This window comes from Urocampus carinirostris, chromosome 9, assembly GCF_059441175.1.
Source record: "Urocampus carinirostris isolate Australia breed hairy pipefish chromosome 9, RoL_Ucar_1.0, whole genome shotgun sequence".
In the NCBI taxonomy this organism is placed as follows: Eukaryota; Metazoa; Chordata; class Actinopteri; order Syngnathiformes; family Syngnathidae; genus Urocampus; species Urocampus carinirostris.
This window is the reverse complement of record NC_142357.1, coordinates 16,849,284-16,866,202: the sequence shown is the minus strand read 5'-3', so window position 1 is coordinate 16,866,202 and position 16,919 is coordinate 16,849,284. Positions and strand designations below refer to the sequence as shown.

Below are 16,919 nucleotides of genomic sequence, written 5' to 3'. Positions count from 1 at the left end.
TAAAAAACTACGAGTAGATCCTTTACTGACCTCTAGCGTCCAGAGGGAGCAGTTGGCATGCGTTTATTTAAAAAACAAACAAACATACCTTTTGATAGAAATGACCAAGAGATACACTTCTTTTTTGATTATGCTCAGACATTTATGGGGATCTGGATTAAATCCGGGTCCCACCTGCAGGTAGTAAATCTGATCAGCCTGATATACTACATACTGTCCTCAAAGCTCCGTTGTGTAATATTTGACCACTAGATGGTACTGTCTTGTCAAGCCAAATCATGTTTATTTGTAAAGCCTTTAATCACAAGTCTCAAAGTGTTGCACAGACCAGACTATTATTACACCACCCCTTGATCTACATTAGGGCAAAGACAAACCAAAACCTCAGCTTGAGGAAAATAAGAAACTTTTGAGAAGGGACCGCACATGTACATGTCTGGTAAAAGCGAGGGCCAGTGACAAACAGCACAACGTGGCAGCAGGATGCCGGATAAAAAGTAATTTTTTCCTAAGTATAATAAGAAAATGATAATTAGCAAAATTATGTGCAAGATTTTTACATGATTTATATTATCATTCTTAACCCTTGGATGCATAAGTGGGGTCAATAATGACCCCATGAGTTGCTATTCTTCAAAACCATTAAGAACAAAAAAAAAGATTATAGGAATACCTCATAAAACATGTTTATGACATGATGCCCTTAGTATTTTTTTTTTTTCCCCCACTAATTTTTGACCACTGATAGGTCACACATTAAACTGCTTCAAAGAGTACATGGAGTACTAAGTACATGAAGGAAAAAAATAGTAATCCTCTTCCACCTACTGATACGGATGGATGTTAAAGTTAATCACCTGATCACAGGACAAATATACTGAAAAAGAAAGTATTGACAGATTTTCTGCAACAAACTGGACAAGGTCTCAGGGCACACTTGGTAAATAAAAAAATGGGTTATTAAGAATTGCAAAAAGAAGGAAAGCATTTTGAGTTTTAAATTAAAAAATGTCTCCTTCTGAAAACACTTCAAAAACAACTTTATCCAAGAAAACATATGAAGGTAAAGCACACGCGCAACTTCTAAAATAATGAGCAGGCGTATCATTTTGCTGTCCAGATTTAGCTGTGCAATTTTATTGAAATTATTTTCTTTACAATGTATAAACTTTTAGAAGCTAATCTTGAGAAACACGGCGCTACATCAAATGTCTGAATGCTAATCCAGAATAGCACATAAACAGCAACAAGTCCGGTGTACAAAAATGATAAAAAAATAAACAGTTTGCAGCTGGTTCTGCTTTGCAAACGGTACCGTCCATTTTGTTTCCATACGGCACAAAAACATTCATTTTGTTCAGGGAGCAAAGATAGTAAAGACAATCATCTTGTCGATGGCTCAACTTTTTTTTGTACCACAAAGCGCTAACGAACAAGCTTAATACGACATTTTCATTTGTCAGTTAAAAAACTTCTCAGCAGGTCCATTTCCATCCATCCATTTCTGCACCGCTTATCATCAGTAGGGTCGCGGGGGTGCTGGAGCCCATCCCAGCTATCTTCAGGCAGTGGGCAGGGGACACCCTGAATTGGTTGCCAGGCACAAGGAGACAGACAACTCACTCGCTCGCTCATTCACACCTAGGGACAATTTGGACCAACCAATTAACCTGACATGCATGTTTTAGGTATGTGGGAGAAATCGGGAGTGCCCAAAGCAAAGCCACGCAGGCACGGGAGAACATGCAAACTCTGTACGGGGAGGATGCGGTAGCTAGAATTGAACCCTGGACCTCCACACCGTAGGGCTGTGCTCTAGCCACCTAGCCGCCGTGCTGCATCTCAGCAGGTCTTTCATTAAAATAAAATCCAACATTCACTTGCTCCTTTGTTATATAAATAGATATGTTTTGTAAAAGTGCTTTTTTTTAAAATAAACTCAGGTTGTTAGGTTGATGTGCTTTTGTTTTGTAAAAACAGTTGCAAAAAGGTCCTTCAGACACTGAATAGGGATTGTCCTTGGACAACATTCACTTCGAGCACAAACTATGTGAAGAGAGCTTTCATGATGGACAGCGAACTCACCAAATCGTCTACGTATCGGTCTGAATTTCTGGACGAGCATAAATGCTCAAGGACCTTTTCATGCGAAATGTAATTGACCTTCTAGAAACGTTTTGAAAATGTGAACATGCATCCTCAAAGCCAAAGAGAAGCTTTTTTCCCTTTGAGATCAGATGTGTACTGGTGGGTGTTCACATAGCAGATGCATCACGCATATTCCACCTAGAATCAAACTGGAATTGTTCTGTTTACATGGCCTACAAAAACATCAGGTCCAAAACCTGACCGGACAAAGCCAAAGTGAAGGAATTAACCAATGAAGCACATTCAGGAGTTTACAGAAGATCAAATTAAGATGAACTGTAAAAGCCAGGTCTTATTGTCAGCCCAAAATTGCTGTCACAGAGCGTCTTGTTGCACTTGTCTCGCCGCCAGGAAGTGTCTTGTGCGTGTGTTAGTCGGCCAACTTCGATGGAGAAGGAAGAAAACAACAAAGGTCTCAGGCAATCATGTATTGAGTGATGGCTCGCAGGGCGTAAAGGAGCTCCGCTTGCAGACGCGCCTCCATCACCAGTAAATTCACGTGGATCTGGACAGAAAGCAGACAAAATGGAAGGTTACCGTTAAAAAATTATACAGAAAGGCAAGGAAATCTGCAAAAAGCTTAATTAATCCAAAGTCTGTATTGCTTCTGAGGTTTTGTCATGACACAGGTAGGAAAAGAATCGGCAGGGGAAAAAAGACATTTCCACCAATGTTCTCCAAGAAGTGCCAAAGTGGAGTCGACATTTAATCCTCCTTCATAAACCATTGAGGGACGATTTAGATGATGAATGAACGAAAATGAATATCTCCAATATTCTCTTTCACATGAATTATTTTTACAGTAAATCCCAAGTTGGAAGTGCGTTTGTGTGTTTTCATATGTGACTTACAGTATAGGCTCAGAAACGGCTGAACCAATTTTCGATCAAATTTACACAGCTGTACTTTGGGCCTCTGGGAGTGTGTCTCTAGAGCTGCATGCGGCAACAGACCAAGGTCCCGACAACCTCCGCTTTGATGAAGTAATTTAATTTGCAAAACGTGAAATGCGGAAGACTGATGTCTAAAAGGATTTTGTGGGTACAGACTTAATGCGAATACGACCTACCCGCTCGGATGTGGTGAGAGGCGTCCAGCCGAGCGTGCACATCGCACTCTTGCCTTCGGCGTAGGGTAAACAGGCCACGTCCTTCACGTATGCCTTCAAATCGGGCTCCAAGTTCCGGTCCACCTCCCCGTAGTCATAATCGTCGTACCTGTCGCCGGCCAACAAAAGAGTTTTAAACATGTTTGCGGTTTCCAAGGCGACCAGAAAAGACTGTTTGGCTGACCGGATTCCCAAGAGGCAGTGGATGTAGTTCCAGACGGCCCGGGTCAGCTCGGGACCCCGCGGGGACGACAAGGCGATGGCGCTCCGAAAACGCTCATCGAGGAGATGGCCCACGTCCGAGTACAAACGGTTGGCGAGCGAGAAGCCGTGATCCTCCCAAGAGTAATCCTGAACACCACCCAAAAAAAACCCGGTCATCAATCGAACTTCATTTTACTCCATCCACTCGCCAATGGTTACAAAAGCGTCTGTTTCCATAGTGACTGCTTATTTCCGTTTCCTGTTGAAGTTGCCTCACCTGAACTCGAAGTACTTGAAAGTGGTCCTCGTCCCTGCGTGCAAATTCTTGGTAATGAAAATCGGGGTCGGTGACGAAGCGCAACGGGTCCGCAAAGTAGATCAGTTCGTCCTCTTCTTCAACATCTAAAAAAATAAAAATACACACTAAATTGTTTGTATGTGTTTAATACTTTATAATTTTAATTCCACTCTTAGCCTGTAGGTTGTGACAGACTATGATTTAACGATGTACAAAGAAGAGTTCAAAGAGGAAATTAGGTAATTTCAGGTTACTACAATTAAGCGCCAACTCCTCCAAATTATTATCTGAACATTTTCACTTGAACATGTTAAGATAACTTTGAAAAAAACAACACCGATTTTTTTTCTCAAATAAATGGAAACATAGACCCCCATTGTTATAAAATATGTATTGAAGTGATCTACTGTATTGGTCCTTGCAATATTGCTCCATAAAACCTCCTGGAACTCCCTCCCATATCAAGGATTTCACGCCAGGGTTTTGTTCACCCACCAGCGTGCACAAGACGCTCTTCTCGCATATCTTGCTCCTCTTGGTCTCTGTGGATCTTCTCTTTAACACGTGGCACTTCATTGCTGGAGTCTAAAGACTGACAAAATAGTAAAAATCAAAGATCCATTCAAACCATACAAAATACAACTTATTTTAGGTGTATGCGCACTGCTTCGGTTTACTAAAATATCTTAGCGGATTAGACAACAGTCCAAAAAGGTTATTTATTTTTGTCGTTCTATTTATCAATTGTTACACATAGAAACTTTCCACTTGAGAGTCACAAATTGTCACTATCTTGTGGCATCTATGTGAAATTAGCGTAAATTCCGGAGTACGAGCCGCTAGTTTTTTTGCTATATTTTGAACATTGCGGCTTTAAATACAGTGCAGCTAGTTCTTTTTTTTTCGTGGCAGTATGAAGAAAAACTGCGATCTGTTCTCTTCTATTAGTCCCTGATTTGGCCACCATTATTTATAAAATACACAACAGGAGCAAAACCAGAAGCTTAACAGTGACTTTATAGAATATTTACTTTTTCACCCAAAAATCAATTTCGAATTAAACAGCAATGGAAGTTATCAAAAACGCCACACCACTTCTTCTCATCTGCGTCAATTTCAGGACACTTAATTTCCTTTAATACTTGAGGAACGATAACAAGCTAATGCATTTTGGTCCGGACGACTTCCACAACTGTGTTATAATCTGGTACTATGCTCAGCAGTACAGTTGTCCTGGTGCCACCGTATAGAGATACAGGGCTCCCATTTTACGGGATGCAGGCCTCATGCAATTTTTCTTTCCGCGTAGTAATAAATATGTGCTTGTCTATGTGATGGCCATCTTAAAAGTTCACATGATCCAAAAACACAAGATGATAACAACTCTGAGCAGAACTGAAATCGATGCAGAGAGGCGCACACCATTGGAGTACTGCAGCTAAATGTTTCAACGCTGAATTCCCCACACGGTTGGTGCCAAGTGTGCACCGTGCTTAAAATGTAAGAAATGAACATGAAATATTTATTTTATGGCTTCTGCTTTAAATCTGTTGCCGATCTTACAAAATAAAATAGAGTATGTAGCTTTTAATCCGGTGTGCTCAGTGGTGCGGAATTTATGGTACAACAAAGAATTAACTATTTGATTGGTAGCAGTTTTGTGGGTAATGAAAATTATATTTTATATAACATTATAATTTATTCAGCAGCTATTTATGAAAACTGAGAAACGTTTTTTTTTTGTTGCTTACTCTACGACGCGTCGTTCGCCCGGTGGCGTTGTCAAGTGAGGCAGGTGGGATGGCGTTGCCGTTAGCTGCGTCAACGCTGTAGAAGGTGGGAGTGTTGCCGTTGGGGCTTTTTGGCTGGGTCGCTGGGTGAGCAGAGTTGGCATTGGAGCCGAACACGAAGCTGCAAAGCGCGTGGCAGTGGGCCAGAATCACCACAGCCTGGACCAGCTCGGCCAGTGACCAGCATGGCTCGCCGCACTTCAGCAGCGTCTGCGGGAACACAAATCCCAACACATGGGAGCATTTTACTCGCTTTCCATCGCGATTGGGATATGTCTAATGGGTGGACGGCTTAGAAGGTGGAGCTGGCCTTTCGGGTGTGTCAAAAGAGTTATGACCTGTGTTTAAAAGTTCTTAATGGGTGAAGCCTTAAAGGGATTACAAAAGACACATTTTTTCATCAATCAGGCATAGAACTTGTGGTTTTCCTCCCCACAATCGTGCAGATATGTTCCAAAATATTCCTCGGGCTATGGAAGTCGAGGAAGTAATTCTGAAAGTTGACAGTTTGACCTCATACCCCCTAGACCTGTGATGTCACTGGGTGACAACAAGGACTTAAGACAATGGCAGGTCCCATTGAAAAAGAGAAAGCAATTGCAGTAATCAGTGAATACATAGCGCTCATTTCTGCTTGTAGCAATTGGAATTTTGCTTACTGTATCGTTGGGGGGTGTTTTGTCTAAGCTGCATGCTTTGATAATCAAAAGCTGCATGAGGTAAGTTTACCTGCTGTTGTGGACAGCGTGTGTTCCTTTTTTGCCTTTGCCTCCTTTTGGGTAAGGGATTGTGACATTCCTTTTGTATATTTTGTCGTGTGTCTTGCAATTAATAAAATAATGTCCAGATAGCTCCAGGTTATGGTGCAGGTTCCTAAAAGCTTCCAGTTTTGTTTGATCTGGGTCAGCCCTGTAAGTAGTAAGTTAGCTGGATAGCCTCCAGTGTGTACTTATATTATATATATTTTTTTCCCCTGTTGGGTTTGTGTTTGTGGCCGTTTTACGTTGGTTTCCAGGTAGCCTGACTGCTTACTGCATGTTTTTGGTCAGCCAGCCTGCTGCCGGTTCGTCCCGGTTAGCCCTTTTCAGCAGCCGGCTAGCAAGCCGTGTCCCAGCTAGTTTGGCCTGTTAACTCGCTGTGTGTTAATTTTGCCAGTTTGCCCTATTTTGGCTGCCCGACATTTGTTGTACCGTTGCTGCACCCACCTGTGACACAAGGCCTAGGCATTCTCCGCAAAATCTACCAAAATCGCTTAAAACACTCAAAACCTTTTCGACTCATTAACATGTAAACCAATATAGTGACTGGCTTGCAGGGTGCTGGTATTCTTCACATGGCGTCATATCTCAGTAAGCCAAGGACGAGACGAGAAGTAAGTACCGGAGTAAGAGAACTTACAAAATAAAAAAAATTAAAAAACATCTACGGGTACAAGGAAAAAATATATATATCACACTGAACTGTGTCATAACTATAAGATTAGTTGATGTACAGTACATAATGATCCACATTAAAAAAATCAGCATAAACTTTAATCAGCATATATTTTAATCAGAATTTTTTTAAAAGAACAGCCTAAATCTCATTTAAGCACGTTCACTGTGATTTTAAGCTCTTTCACAATAAACTATTACTCTTAAATGATGTTGTGTTACTTTTGACGCAAAGGTGATGCAGTTTCAGAGAAAATTGACTTTGGTGCAGATAATTTATGTTAAGAGGTAGCGCCTTGTTCACAAAAAGCAGACCTTTCCCTTGCAAAGCACCCATTTAACATCCAAGTATCTCTTTAAAATGAGTTTCAACTGATCAACATTACTTGTATCCCTATACGACCTTGTAATTATAAAGGGTCCCTGAGGTTTTACGCACAAAATGCACCCAAACCACTTTCTCAAGATGAGGGTAGGTGCTAGATGGAGAGCAGGCATGATATAGAATTATCAAAGGTGGGGTTTAAGGGATAAAACACCTCGTTAAGTGTTTTTAGTGAGAAATACGCTGTTTTAAATGACAAAGAGCTCCAAATAGTTGATTCATCCCATTATGCCTCTTTTAAGAGTTGTTTCTGTTTGCTCCATTTTTCTTTGAGCTGAATGGCACAAAATGAGCCGAATGTATAACACTTGTCCCACAAAGTCCGTTTTACAAGGCCCCTTTTTTCTTACCTTGATGTGCGAGCAGGCTGCAAGCCAGGGCCGGTGGGCGAGCACCTTGTTGACGTGGTCGAGCCGGCGTAGGCGCGGGGGTGCCTCCTCCAGGCCCTGCAACCAGGAGGGCTCACCGCCCAGCCTCAGGAAGTGTGCAGAGTGCAGGTAGACCAGCTCGTGGCATTGGTGACGTGCCGCCGCCTACAAAACACATACACAAAGATCAGCAAACCTTCTGCAGCTGGGGGAGAAACTGACAGTGTTTGGATATTTGTGGTACAAAAATAAATAATGAACTGATTATCAAATTAATATGATACAGTGGCTCCTCTCCATATAAAATGTATTCTTTCCCAGATCGATCCATTTCCAGTATCCCCAAAATATCCAAGTTAACCCCATCTAATTCCAATCTATCTAAACGTATATATATATTATATATACACACATATATACATAATCTAAATCCTTCTATCTAATCTAACTATAAACTACTAATCGAATCCAAATTTATGTATAAATTTAAATTTACTTATCTAAATCTATCTAAACTTGATAACGAATCCCTATTTTCTTACTTATAAATCCCGATTGATGTGTGTGTGTGTGTGTATTCGTATGCGATTTATTGGCTCCGAAACGGCAAAACAATTTTCATAAAAGTTTACACAGTGGTACTTTAGGCCTTTGGAAATACATTAGGCTAGGTTTGGTGTCAAGGCAACCCTGATAAACACCAACAAAATCCATAAACATCTGCTTTTGTGTACAAGCGCCTCTTTGGCACTCCCTAGTGGCTCCCTCGCACTTTTTCAACAAACCAAGGCCCAACAACATCACCCAAGTAGAATGCCCGGGAATGCCAATGCCATCATGCTTTTATAGCTATAAAACGCATATTCCTGTTTACTAAAAACCCCGCAAACAGTAATTGAAAAGAAAAACACAGTATTAGGATGAATAAGATGATATTCGCAAAATAAAATTTGAGTTTATTATGACCACTTACCATGGAAGAAGCCCTTCAGTTCCTAACGGCGGTCTATGCATGGTGGTGGAGGAAGTGAGGGAGAGGTGCATGAGGGGTGAGGGCACATGAGGGACTCTTTATGATGCGTAATAAATACGATAAAAACAACACAAGTGCGCAGAATCACAACTGTATGATGGGAAAGGCACATGCTAACTGACGGAGAGTAGTTTCAGCGGTCTCTAGTGGTAGTGTCTGGAAATTCTTGTAACTTGGATTTTCTCTTACGTTGTGCAAGATTTTTGCTCAAAAGGCTTCTTGTATCTCGTATTTAGAGGGGCTGCTATATTCCTATTCTACGGTAAAAAATGAGAGAAACAAACCGCACCATAATGGCGATGTAGTGTCGGCAGGGCAGTGGCAGGGGTCCGTCCATTTGCATGATATAATGCTGCGCTCGCAGGAAGCGCTCCAAGTACTGCGGATGCGACGCCATCTGCTGCCACAAGGCATCTGCGTTGCTGCCGGACCACACGCTTTCCTTCTCCTTGCCCGCTGTGGCCTAAACAAACATATGTGCATCAGCAAAAGTAATTAGCGATTGCTATAATTGTAATAACACACACATTTCTACTGTCTTAAGTTGAAAGCATTCACATTTTTGAACAACCACAAACACCTACTCAAGTTAAAAAAAGAAAAATATCAATTCAAACACTCAATGACTCTACCCCCATCTGCTAACTGGCTAGGGAACTGATGGAAATTGCCATGTCACCAGCAAACCAAGGTAACCCCCTTCCCAACCACACACACCGGTTGTTCAGATTAAATTTGTGGCTTGTAAAATTAACACATTTAGAAATTATGGTTGTTTCTGCAGGGAAAAAAATGTGTGACAAATGTAATTCGCAAAGTATTACACAGAATGTCAGAGGGAAAGCTTAACCAGAGCTCGGTCTGGCAAAGAGTTTCTCGAAGCGAAAGTTAAGCCTGAATTAGTCACTGATTAACTTATGTATCCAAAGTTAATTGATAGTCATGACATGAAGAAAGTGAAGAGAAAAATTGAAGCTAGTTTTAATTGGCTCACTTTAATCACTCAGCAGAACAGCAAAACACCCAAAACACAAAGATATTAGACAGCACACATGCTCAGCCTTTTAACAAAAAATTGTGTCAGCATTAATATTTTTTGATTTTTTTTTTTTTTTTTACTTATGAATCAGATGCCAAACAATAATAACATAGGTCTACATACAAAATTTTTATTCTGGGGTAATGAATAACAGAAATATGCTAATTGTTGAAACTCTTTGCATCTTTGGTTTTGTTTTGATATTAAAATGAATAGAAACTTGGTTCATGTCCTCAAGTAAAGGTTTTCAACTAGGAATGGGTGTTATCACCAGAAAAGAAAACTTTTTTTATCTGTCAGACAATTAATAAAAGGTAAACCCGACAAATACAGATTTACTTAAAAACATGTTTTATTGATGAAAAAAGGACATCCTGTGCAAAATGTTAAGACAATAATAACTGATTTTAAATCAGTTCTAATGGGTCATTCACAGTTGAGAGGAAAAAAACTAGAATAAATTCCACGAATACTAGTAAGTAACTATTGTTTGAAAAAAAAAAATCTTAAATCCCTCCCTTTGACTTCATGATTCATCTAATTTTGTAATCAACAGTTTTTAAAATGATTAATCCAGTTTATTTTGATTAATTGCCCAGCTCTTTTCTAAACTAACTATTCCTGTTAAAGTGTTGTTGTCAAATAAATGTATTTGAAGCAAAGGGCGATGTTTATGATACAGGTACCCATATCAACAAGCAAGAAATGGTGCAATCCAGCACACTTACTCAGCAGACACACATACCGTATTGTCCACCCACATGAAAACCATGAAGAAAATATAAAACAACCCACATGAAAAGGAGAGGGCGAAAAAAACATTCCATGTGGGCGGGTAGCGTCAAAAGGAAGGAATCATCATTTCGGAGAAGATAGGGGCTTTTACAAAGTGTATTTTTCTTCCATACAACAGACAGGAAAATAGAGGACAGCTGGACAACCAACAATTCTTGGTTTAGGATGATAATCGATCATTTGTTTGTCATAGAAAATGATCTTTTTAATTTGGCGATGAATCAATCACACCAAAGCGGCGTTGAGGTGTCATAACGCACTAATGAGTTTAAATAATACAGCACTGATAAACCAAAACCTTTGTAACCTCCAATATAATTCTGAATAAACAGTCTATTGAATATTTTTGCAGGATGAGTGTTTGCAGTGGGAAAAACCTAACTTGCAATCAAGGTAATTTGAAAGTCTAAACCCAAGGAAGATTGACATTATTGTTTTGTACCTCAGCCAGGCAGCTGGTGAAAATCAAGAGAGGCCTTAGTGAGCCGCCAAAGATGAGGAAGAATGACTGAGTAGATCCACACAATTGCAAAAAGGGGGGGAAACGTGTACTTGGGGGTGCATGTGACAGCTCCAGTCATGTGTGTGTTTGTGTGTTGAAGGAGGCAGGACATTCGATCCACAAGCCGGTTGCATCTCAATCACGAGGTAGGCAAGGCAAAAATTTGTTCTGGAGTAAACAGTACGCTTCAGGCCCTGCAACTTGAACCCTTTTTTTTTTTTTTTTTTTAAATCAGGCCTCTTGGTGGCCAGAGAGGCTGTGGGGGTGACAACAAGGACGAGGCAAACTAGATGCAAGCGGACAAAGGTTGGGGAAAAAAGTAATAGGAGACCAACAAAACTTTAAACAAAAAACAAAAATTATACGGAAGAGCGATGTAGGCAAAAAACAAGGGTTGAAGCTATCCTAATCAACAAACCACACCCAATAAACATGCGTTGGAAGAAATTTTTGTTGATTTAAATTGCAAAAAAAAAAAAAAAAACAATAAGTAATCAGGATTTTAAATAAGTTTGAATGCCAAAATTAAAGCATGTATTAAAAAGAAGAGTAACCATAACTTCCGGATTTTTTTTTTTTTTTAAATAAATACCACAAGCGGGTTGAAGTATTCAAATGTAACTCATGAATTCCTACCAAAATTTGGTTTTAGCAAATTTTCAAATCGACCACCTTAATTTGAAGAGGTGCCATGCCAATACTTAAAGGGACACCGTGTAATATTTCAACACGAGATGCCGCTCTATTGTGTAGTGCAACAATAAATAAGGGCTACAAAGAAGAGTACAAAATTATGCCAAGAGACCAAACTGCACACTTTTACTTGCCCAGCCTTGGCCGACTTGCCCAGCATGAAACATATGGTTTTTGGGTGCTTAGGTACCAAGAGCAGCAAGATGACAGACAATTATGTTAACTCACACTAAGTAAGGCTCATTTTATATAAATACAAGTTTCTCGACTAACGGATATTTATAAAAATCCTCCTTTTTATGATAGTTCATGTATTTTTCCAGCATGGTCATGATTATATATATATATATATATATATATCATCTCATTAGCTGCACCGCTTATCCTCAGTAGGATCGCGGGGGGTGCCCATCCCAGCAATCATCGGGCAGGGGACACCCTGAACTGGTTGCCAGCCAATTGCAGAGCATACATACATACATACATACATATATATATATATATATATATATATTAGTTTTACCACAAGTAAGAGCTAAATATTACACACTGCCTCTTTAGTGCAAAAAAGTGTGTAGGCTTTCTATGAAAAGGTTAATGGAATCTGGTTGCCATCCATTCACCTTACGCTAGAGACATGGGTACTCTTTGACACACACCAGTTCGTGCCTGTTATTTATCTCGTTTACGAACTATGAGTAGGGTTTGGGTAACAAGCCTGAAATCGAGTCCATCAGAGCCCAGGTTTTAAAGCAAACAAGGTAAGGCAGCATTTAGCTGTTGCGCTGCACACAAACTGAAGGATGTATTTCATTGAATTATTGCTACGATGCACTTTTTTTCTCATTGCAATATTATTATAACATTGGCCAAGCTCTAAGAACTACATATTTACAGTCTTTTATTATTTTTTTCTTTAAAGTCTTTATTACAGTTATACCCTGAGGTGTGATGTATAATCTTGTTTTCATAATGTTTCAAAACGTTGAGATGGATAATAATAAAAACAATTCAATTCAATAAGAATTGAATAATTAACATCTGAATGTTACAACAAGTGAACGACTGCATCATAATAATAATGCTTGACTTTCAAGTTACTAATGTCTTAATAGAGTAAACTACAGTGCAAGATTGATTTAGTCATGCACTAGTGGCGCCTTCAGCTGGTATATCACACAAATGCTGCTTAAACAACTTTCCAAAAAGTTGTGAAGCGTGTTGACAGTCAGTTTAATGTACGGATGACTAGTTTGCCTCACCCTGAAAGAAAACATGCTCAACAATATTCTTACTAGTTCACTCTCACCTACACTCGCAGAAGGGCAACCTAGGCACATTAGTAGCACAATTATGTTACATTTGAGGCTAAACGGTGCACTAGTTGTAAACTGAACTCTACATAATTTAGGGAATAAATATAAATGATCTACTGCATTAAATTACAATTTGATTAACCTTCTTCAACTTGATTATTTTTCATTTCTATAAAAATTACATTAATAAACATCTATTATTTTTGCATACAAATGACATCCTAAATGTCTACAAACATCAAACGAACACACTAACAATGCACAGGCAGGAACTGTCCAAATGATTGTATTTGTAATTAAAGTAAATCACCAAGATTGAGCTCAGCAAGGGTGGAATTAAAATACTATTTTAGGGAAAGTAATTCAACACATCCATCCATCCATCCATTCATTATCTGTACCACGTATCCTAATTTTGTGGTTTAACATAGTAGAATATGTAGTCAGGGCAAAAATGAAATTTGCCTTCAAATGGAAGGGATTGTGAGATTTACATTTTTATCGTTTAATAAACGGATTTTGGGCTATGAAAAAGAAAAACTGATTAAAGGATTTTAGCGAAGCAAGCCCCATCAAATATGACTGGGGAAGCGCTACTAGTTGAGACATAAACATGCCTGTAGTTAATTGCTAATGCTTCATGAGTACTACTCATAGCAGCCAGATGTAGTCATCAAACTGCTACGCTCTATTACTGTTAATATAATGAGTACAGAGTCAACAGTAGAGCACAGGTTATTCTACATCTGGATACATTTTGGGCATTGATTTCTTACAATAAACCCAGATTAAAGGCCACCAGTGTGTATTGCATGCCAAGCATTTGGGCTACGAGTGCAGCAGAGCTGTTTACTACAAAGACAGAATTGAGCACAACTCCTACGATTAGGACAAAGGCATCACTGGGAATGAAATGACAAATCGTGTAATGCCCTGTTGTCCAACTAGTGACAGTCCATAGCTCACCAAAGCATGGACCTTAAGCAATTCTATTGAATGAACGCTTCTTAAAGAAAAGGGGCCGACGGAGCAGGACATACACAACTCTGCAGCGGATAGAAAAAAAACTTAAGTGGAGGACCAACCAACTATGAGTGATGTAAGAATGAATTTAACTAATTTCACAATGTGGATTAAAAATCTATTCTTTTTTATTCGCCTTCGTTTGTTTTTTAATGCTGGAATTTGCATGCATGCAAGTTCATTCTGCCTGCTTTGCTCCATTTCACCTGAAGCAAACTCCTTGAGCTAGCGCCCCCCTACAGGTTGCAAAAGAAAACGCAGAGGCACGGGAGAAAAACAAGTTTGATTGGCAGTCCTTGTTGAACTACAAAAGCATCCCAATATTCACAACAAGGAAGGCATCGCAGCGATTGATTTGGATAAAAATGCTCATATGTCACCTTTTAATGCTAAGACTATCTTCATTTGACACTTTTCTCCCCAAATCTTTTTGGGTTGACGTCACCGGCCACCCAGAGCAAAAATTGGACCTCATCCATGTCAACACACATTCACGCTAATTAGTGCGTCTTTAGACTTTTTTTGCCATCATCAATTTGGCCGACATTGTAAAATAAAACAGGAAAAGTGTAAACTTGAATGAGATAGACGCGACATGTATTTAAGCTGGGTGACGACAAAGTGTCTTTACTGTAAAGGAACCACCCCAAAGTCATTTCGGGGGGATTTTTGTCGACATACGTCAAAAGGTAAAATAAGTCAGAGGCTTGTAATTATATTAATCATAGCAACCCCCCTAGCCGCCTACCTCCTCCAAGTAAGGCAAAGTTACCACCTTGCCTGGACATTGAGTTGCCTTTTAATTGGGTCAAGTATAGAATTATTCAAAATGAGACATGACATTAAGGAGGTTTTTGACACCTTGTGGGCAAAATGAACCTCGCTCCAGTTGAGACGTTAGTACCCCCGAACTTGGCGCTCGCTTCCTTCACCTACCTGCTTCTGGACTCGCTGGCACTGGCTTCTCAGCGGGTACTCCATCTTATTCGTACAGATGATCATTTTCTAGCTCACTGTGTCAATGACATCAACGCCGTTGTGTCTTGTGGGTCCAAAGCGGAGGCCGTATACGGCTTTCGAATGCCTCGGCAGGCAGACTTGTGACGGCAGAGACCAGGCGAAAGCTGCCAGTCGGATAACTGTGACAGCTACGGTAACAGCGCGGCCAATCACAGCAAAGGAAAGCCGTGCGATATGGCAGTTCCGGTTTTCGTACAACCAACCATAAAGACGCGGAGCATTAAGCGGAGCATAATTGTGCGTTTTGTTTTTTTTTCGTTTTTTTGTTTCCACTAATCCTGTGTTGTTTTCTGTCGTATTAATCACGCTGTTAGATTACTAATAACGAGAGAAAAAAAAGATTGTTTAAGAATAGCCAATCACCAAGGAGGATAGCGGCTTCGCGAACAGCATGGCCTATGATATTTCGACCAATCATAATTCAGCAGAGAATAAATAGGCGGACGGAGGGCGGGAGTAGTAAAATTCCAATAACAAACAAGTGCAACCGAGCAAGACTGAAGACGCACTCACAAACAAGGCAAGCAAGCAAGACATTACATCGACTGACATAAATCTGCATGAGTCAGTGTTCAGTCCTCGCATGTATTGAGGCAACGCGCCTTTGACAAAAGACAAAAATATTGCAGTGCTTGGCTAAAAGCATGCAACATTTCTGGCCAACCGTTCAAAATGTTTAAACAAAGGGGTCTCCAACCCTTTTCAAGCTGATAGCTACTTTTTCTTAACAATTCCCGCAAAGGAAACCCGATTTGATATGCATTTCCAGAATAACAACTAGTCATGTTATTAATATGCTTCTACTGTGATCATTATTAGAAGTAAGGCTAAATAGATTATGAAAATCACACACACACACACACACACACACACACACACACACACACACACACACACACACACACACACACACACACACACAGAGACAAATATATATACAGTACTGGACAATCACTATGACCCAGCACTGGTGAGACATTTTCAGAACAGGTCCACCAGCACTTCAGCTGTCCTCAGGGGGCACCCTGTTCGAAACCCTTTATTAAAGCTCTTAAAATGATTTGTAATTTTAAAAAAGGGACTAGTTGTTGAAATCAGTTGTTGTCTTAAAAACATATATATCAGCATTATGAAAAGATGTGATATTAGATGACTTATTTTTATGTACGGAGTATGACTATTTCCCAACAGCATAAATAGTTAAGAATCTGCTCATTTATTTTATGGGTAAAACAGGCAAAGTAGCATGTAGCAACAACTAAGTCTTTGGATTGGTTAAGCTGCTTTTATTTTGCCATTGAAGTGCTTCTAAAGGGCTTCTAAGATATGGTCATTCAACACATTTTGAGGCTCCACAGTCCTATAGAGTATCTATGGCATACATTTGCAGGAATTTATATAGAAATTAGATTGTGTATTTGCAATAGGCCTAGGATGGATACAAAAATATATGAAACAGAATGTTCTTTAAGAGACAAAAGCCTTTTAATACATCACAAAAGCAAAGTACGTAAAGTCATCGCTACAAAGTTTGTTTAAAAAAAAAAGAAGGCTCATGGTATGCAAAGTGTATGATTTCAATATGAACAAAACAGGGCAACTCAAAATGTCGGAACAAAAGATTTTCCTCTGTGATTTAAGATTTGGTGTCAGTTTCGTTATTCATGTAGCAGAAAGCTTTGAGGGCAAAGTGCCTGTCATGGGCTGCTGCAGACCTACTCAGTGGGGCCATCTCTGAAGAGGCAGGACGCTAAACACCAAAAA

The 16,919-nt window shown here is 39.7% G+C and overlaps 1 protein-coding gene across 1 annotated transcript; it reads right to left on the bottom strand.

Moving 5' to 3' along the window:
* Positions 1-1,107: 1,107 nt before the first annotated feature.
* On the bottom strand, positions 1,108-15,309 carry sesn4 (sestrin 4). The gene is made up of 9 exons (XM_088344663.1): positions 15,072-15,309; positions 9,057-9,230; positions 7,717-7,899; positions 5,510-5,758; positions 4,254-4,350; positions 3,738-3,862; positions 3,441-3,607; positions 3,218-3,365; positions 1,108-2,653 (listed from the first exon to the last, which is right to left on the bottom strand). Exons 1-9 carry the CDS (start codon positions 15,135-15,137, stop codon positions 2,564-2,566), a joined length of 1,299 nt encoding a protein of 432 aa, XP_088200789.1. The 5' UTR covers positions 15,138-15,309; the 3' UTR covers positions 1,108-2,563.
* Between the last annotated feature and the right edge of the window lie 1,610 nt (positions 15,310-16,919).

Excerpts from the sequence above, each read along its gene's own strand:
- sesn4 (XM_088344663.1), bottom strand. The coding sequence starts at position 15,137 with ATGATCATCTGTACGAATAAGATGGAGTACCCGCTGAGAAGCCAGTGC. Across the intron at positions 3,608-3,737 it reads TTCAAGTACTTCGAGTTCAG|GATTACTCTTGGGAGGATCA; the intron begins GTGAGGCAACTT and ends GGTGGTGTTCAG. Across the intron at positions 2,654-3,217 it reads CTCTCACCACATCCGAGCGG|ATCCACGTGAATTTACTGGT; the intron begins GTAGGTCGTATT and ends CTTTCTGTCCAG.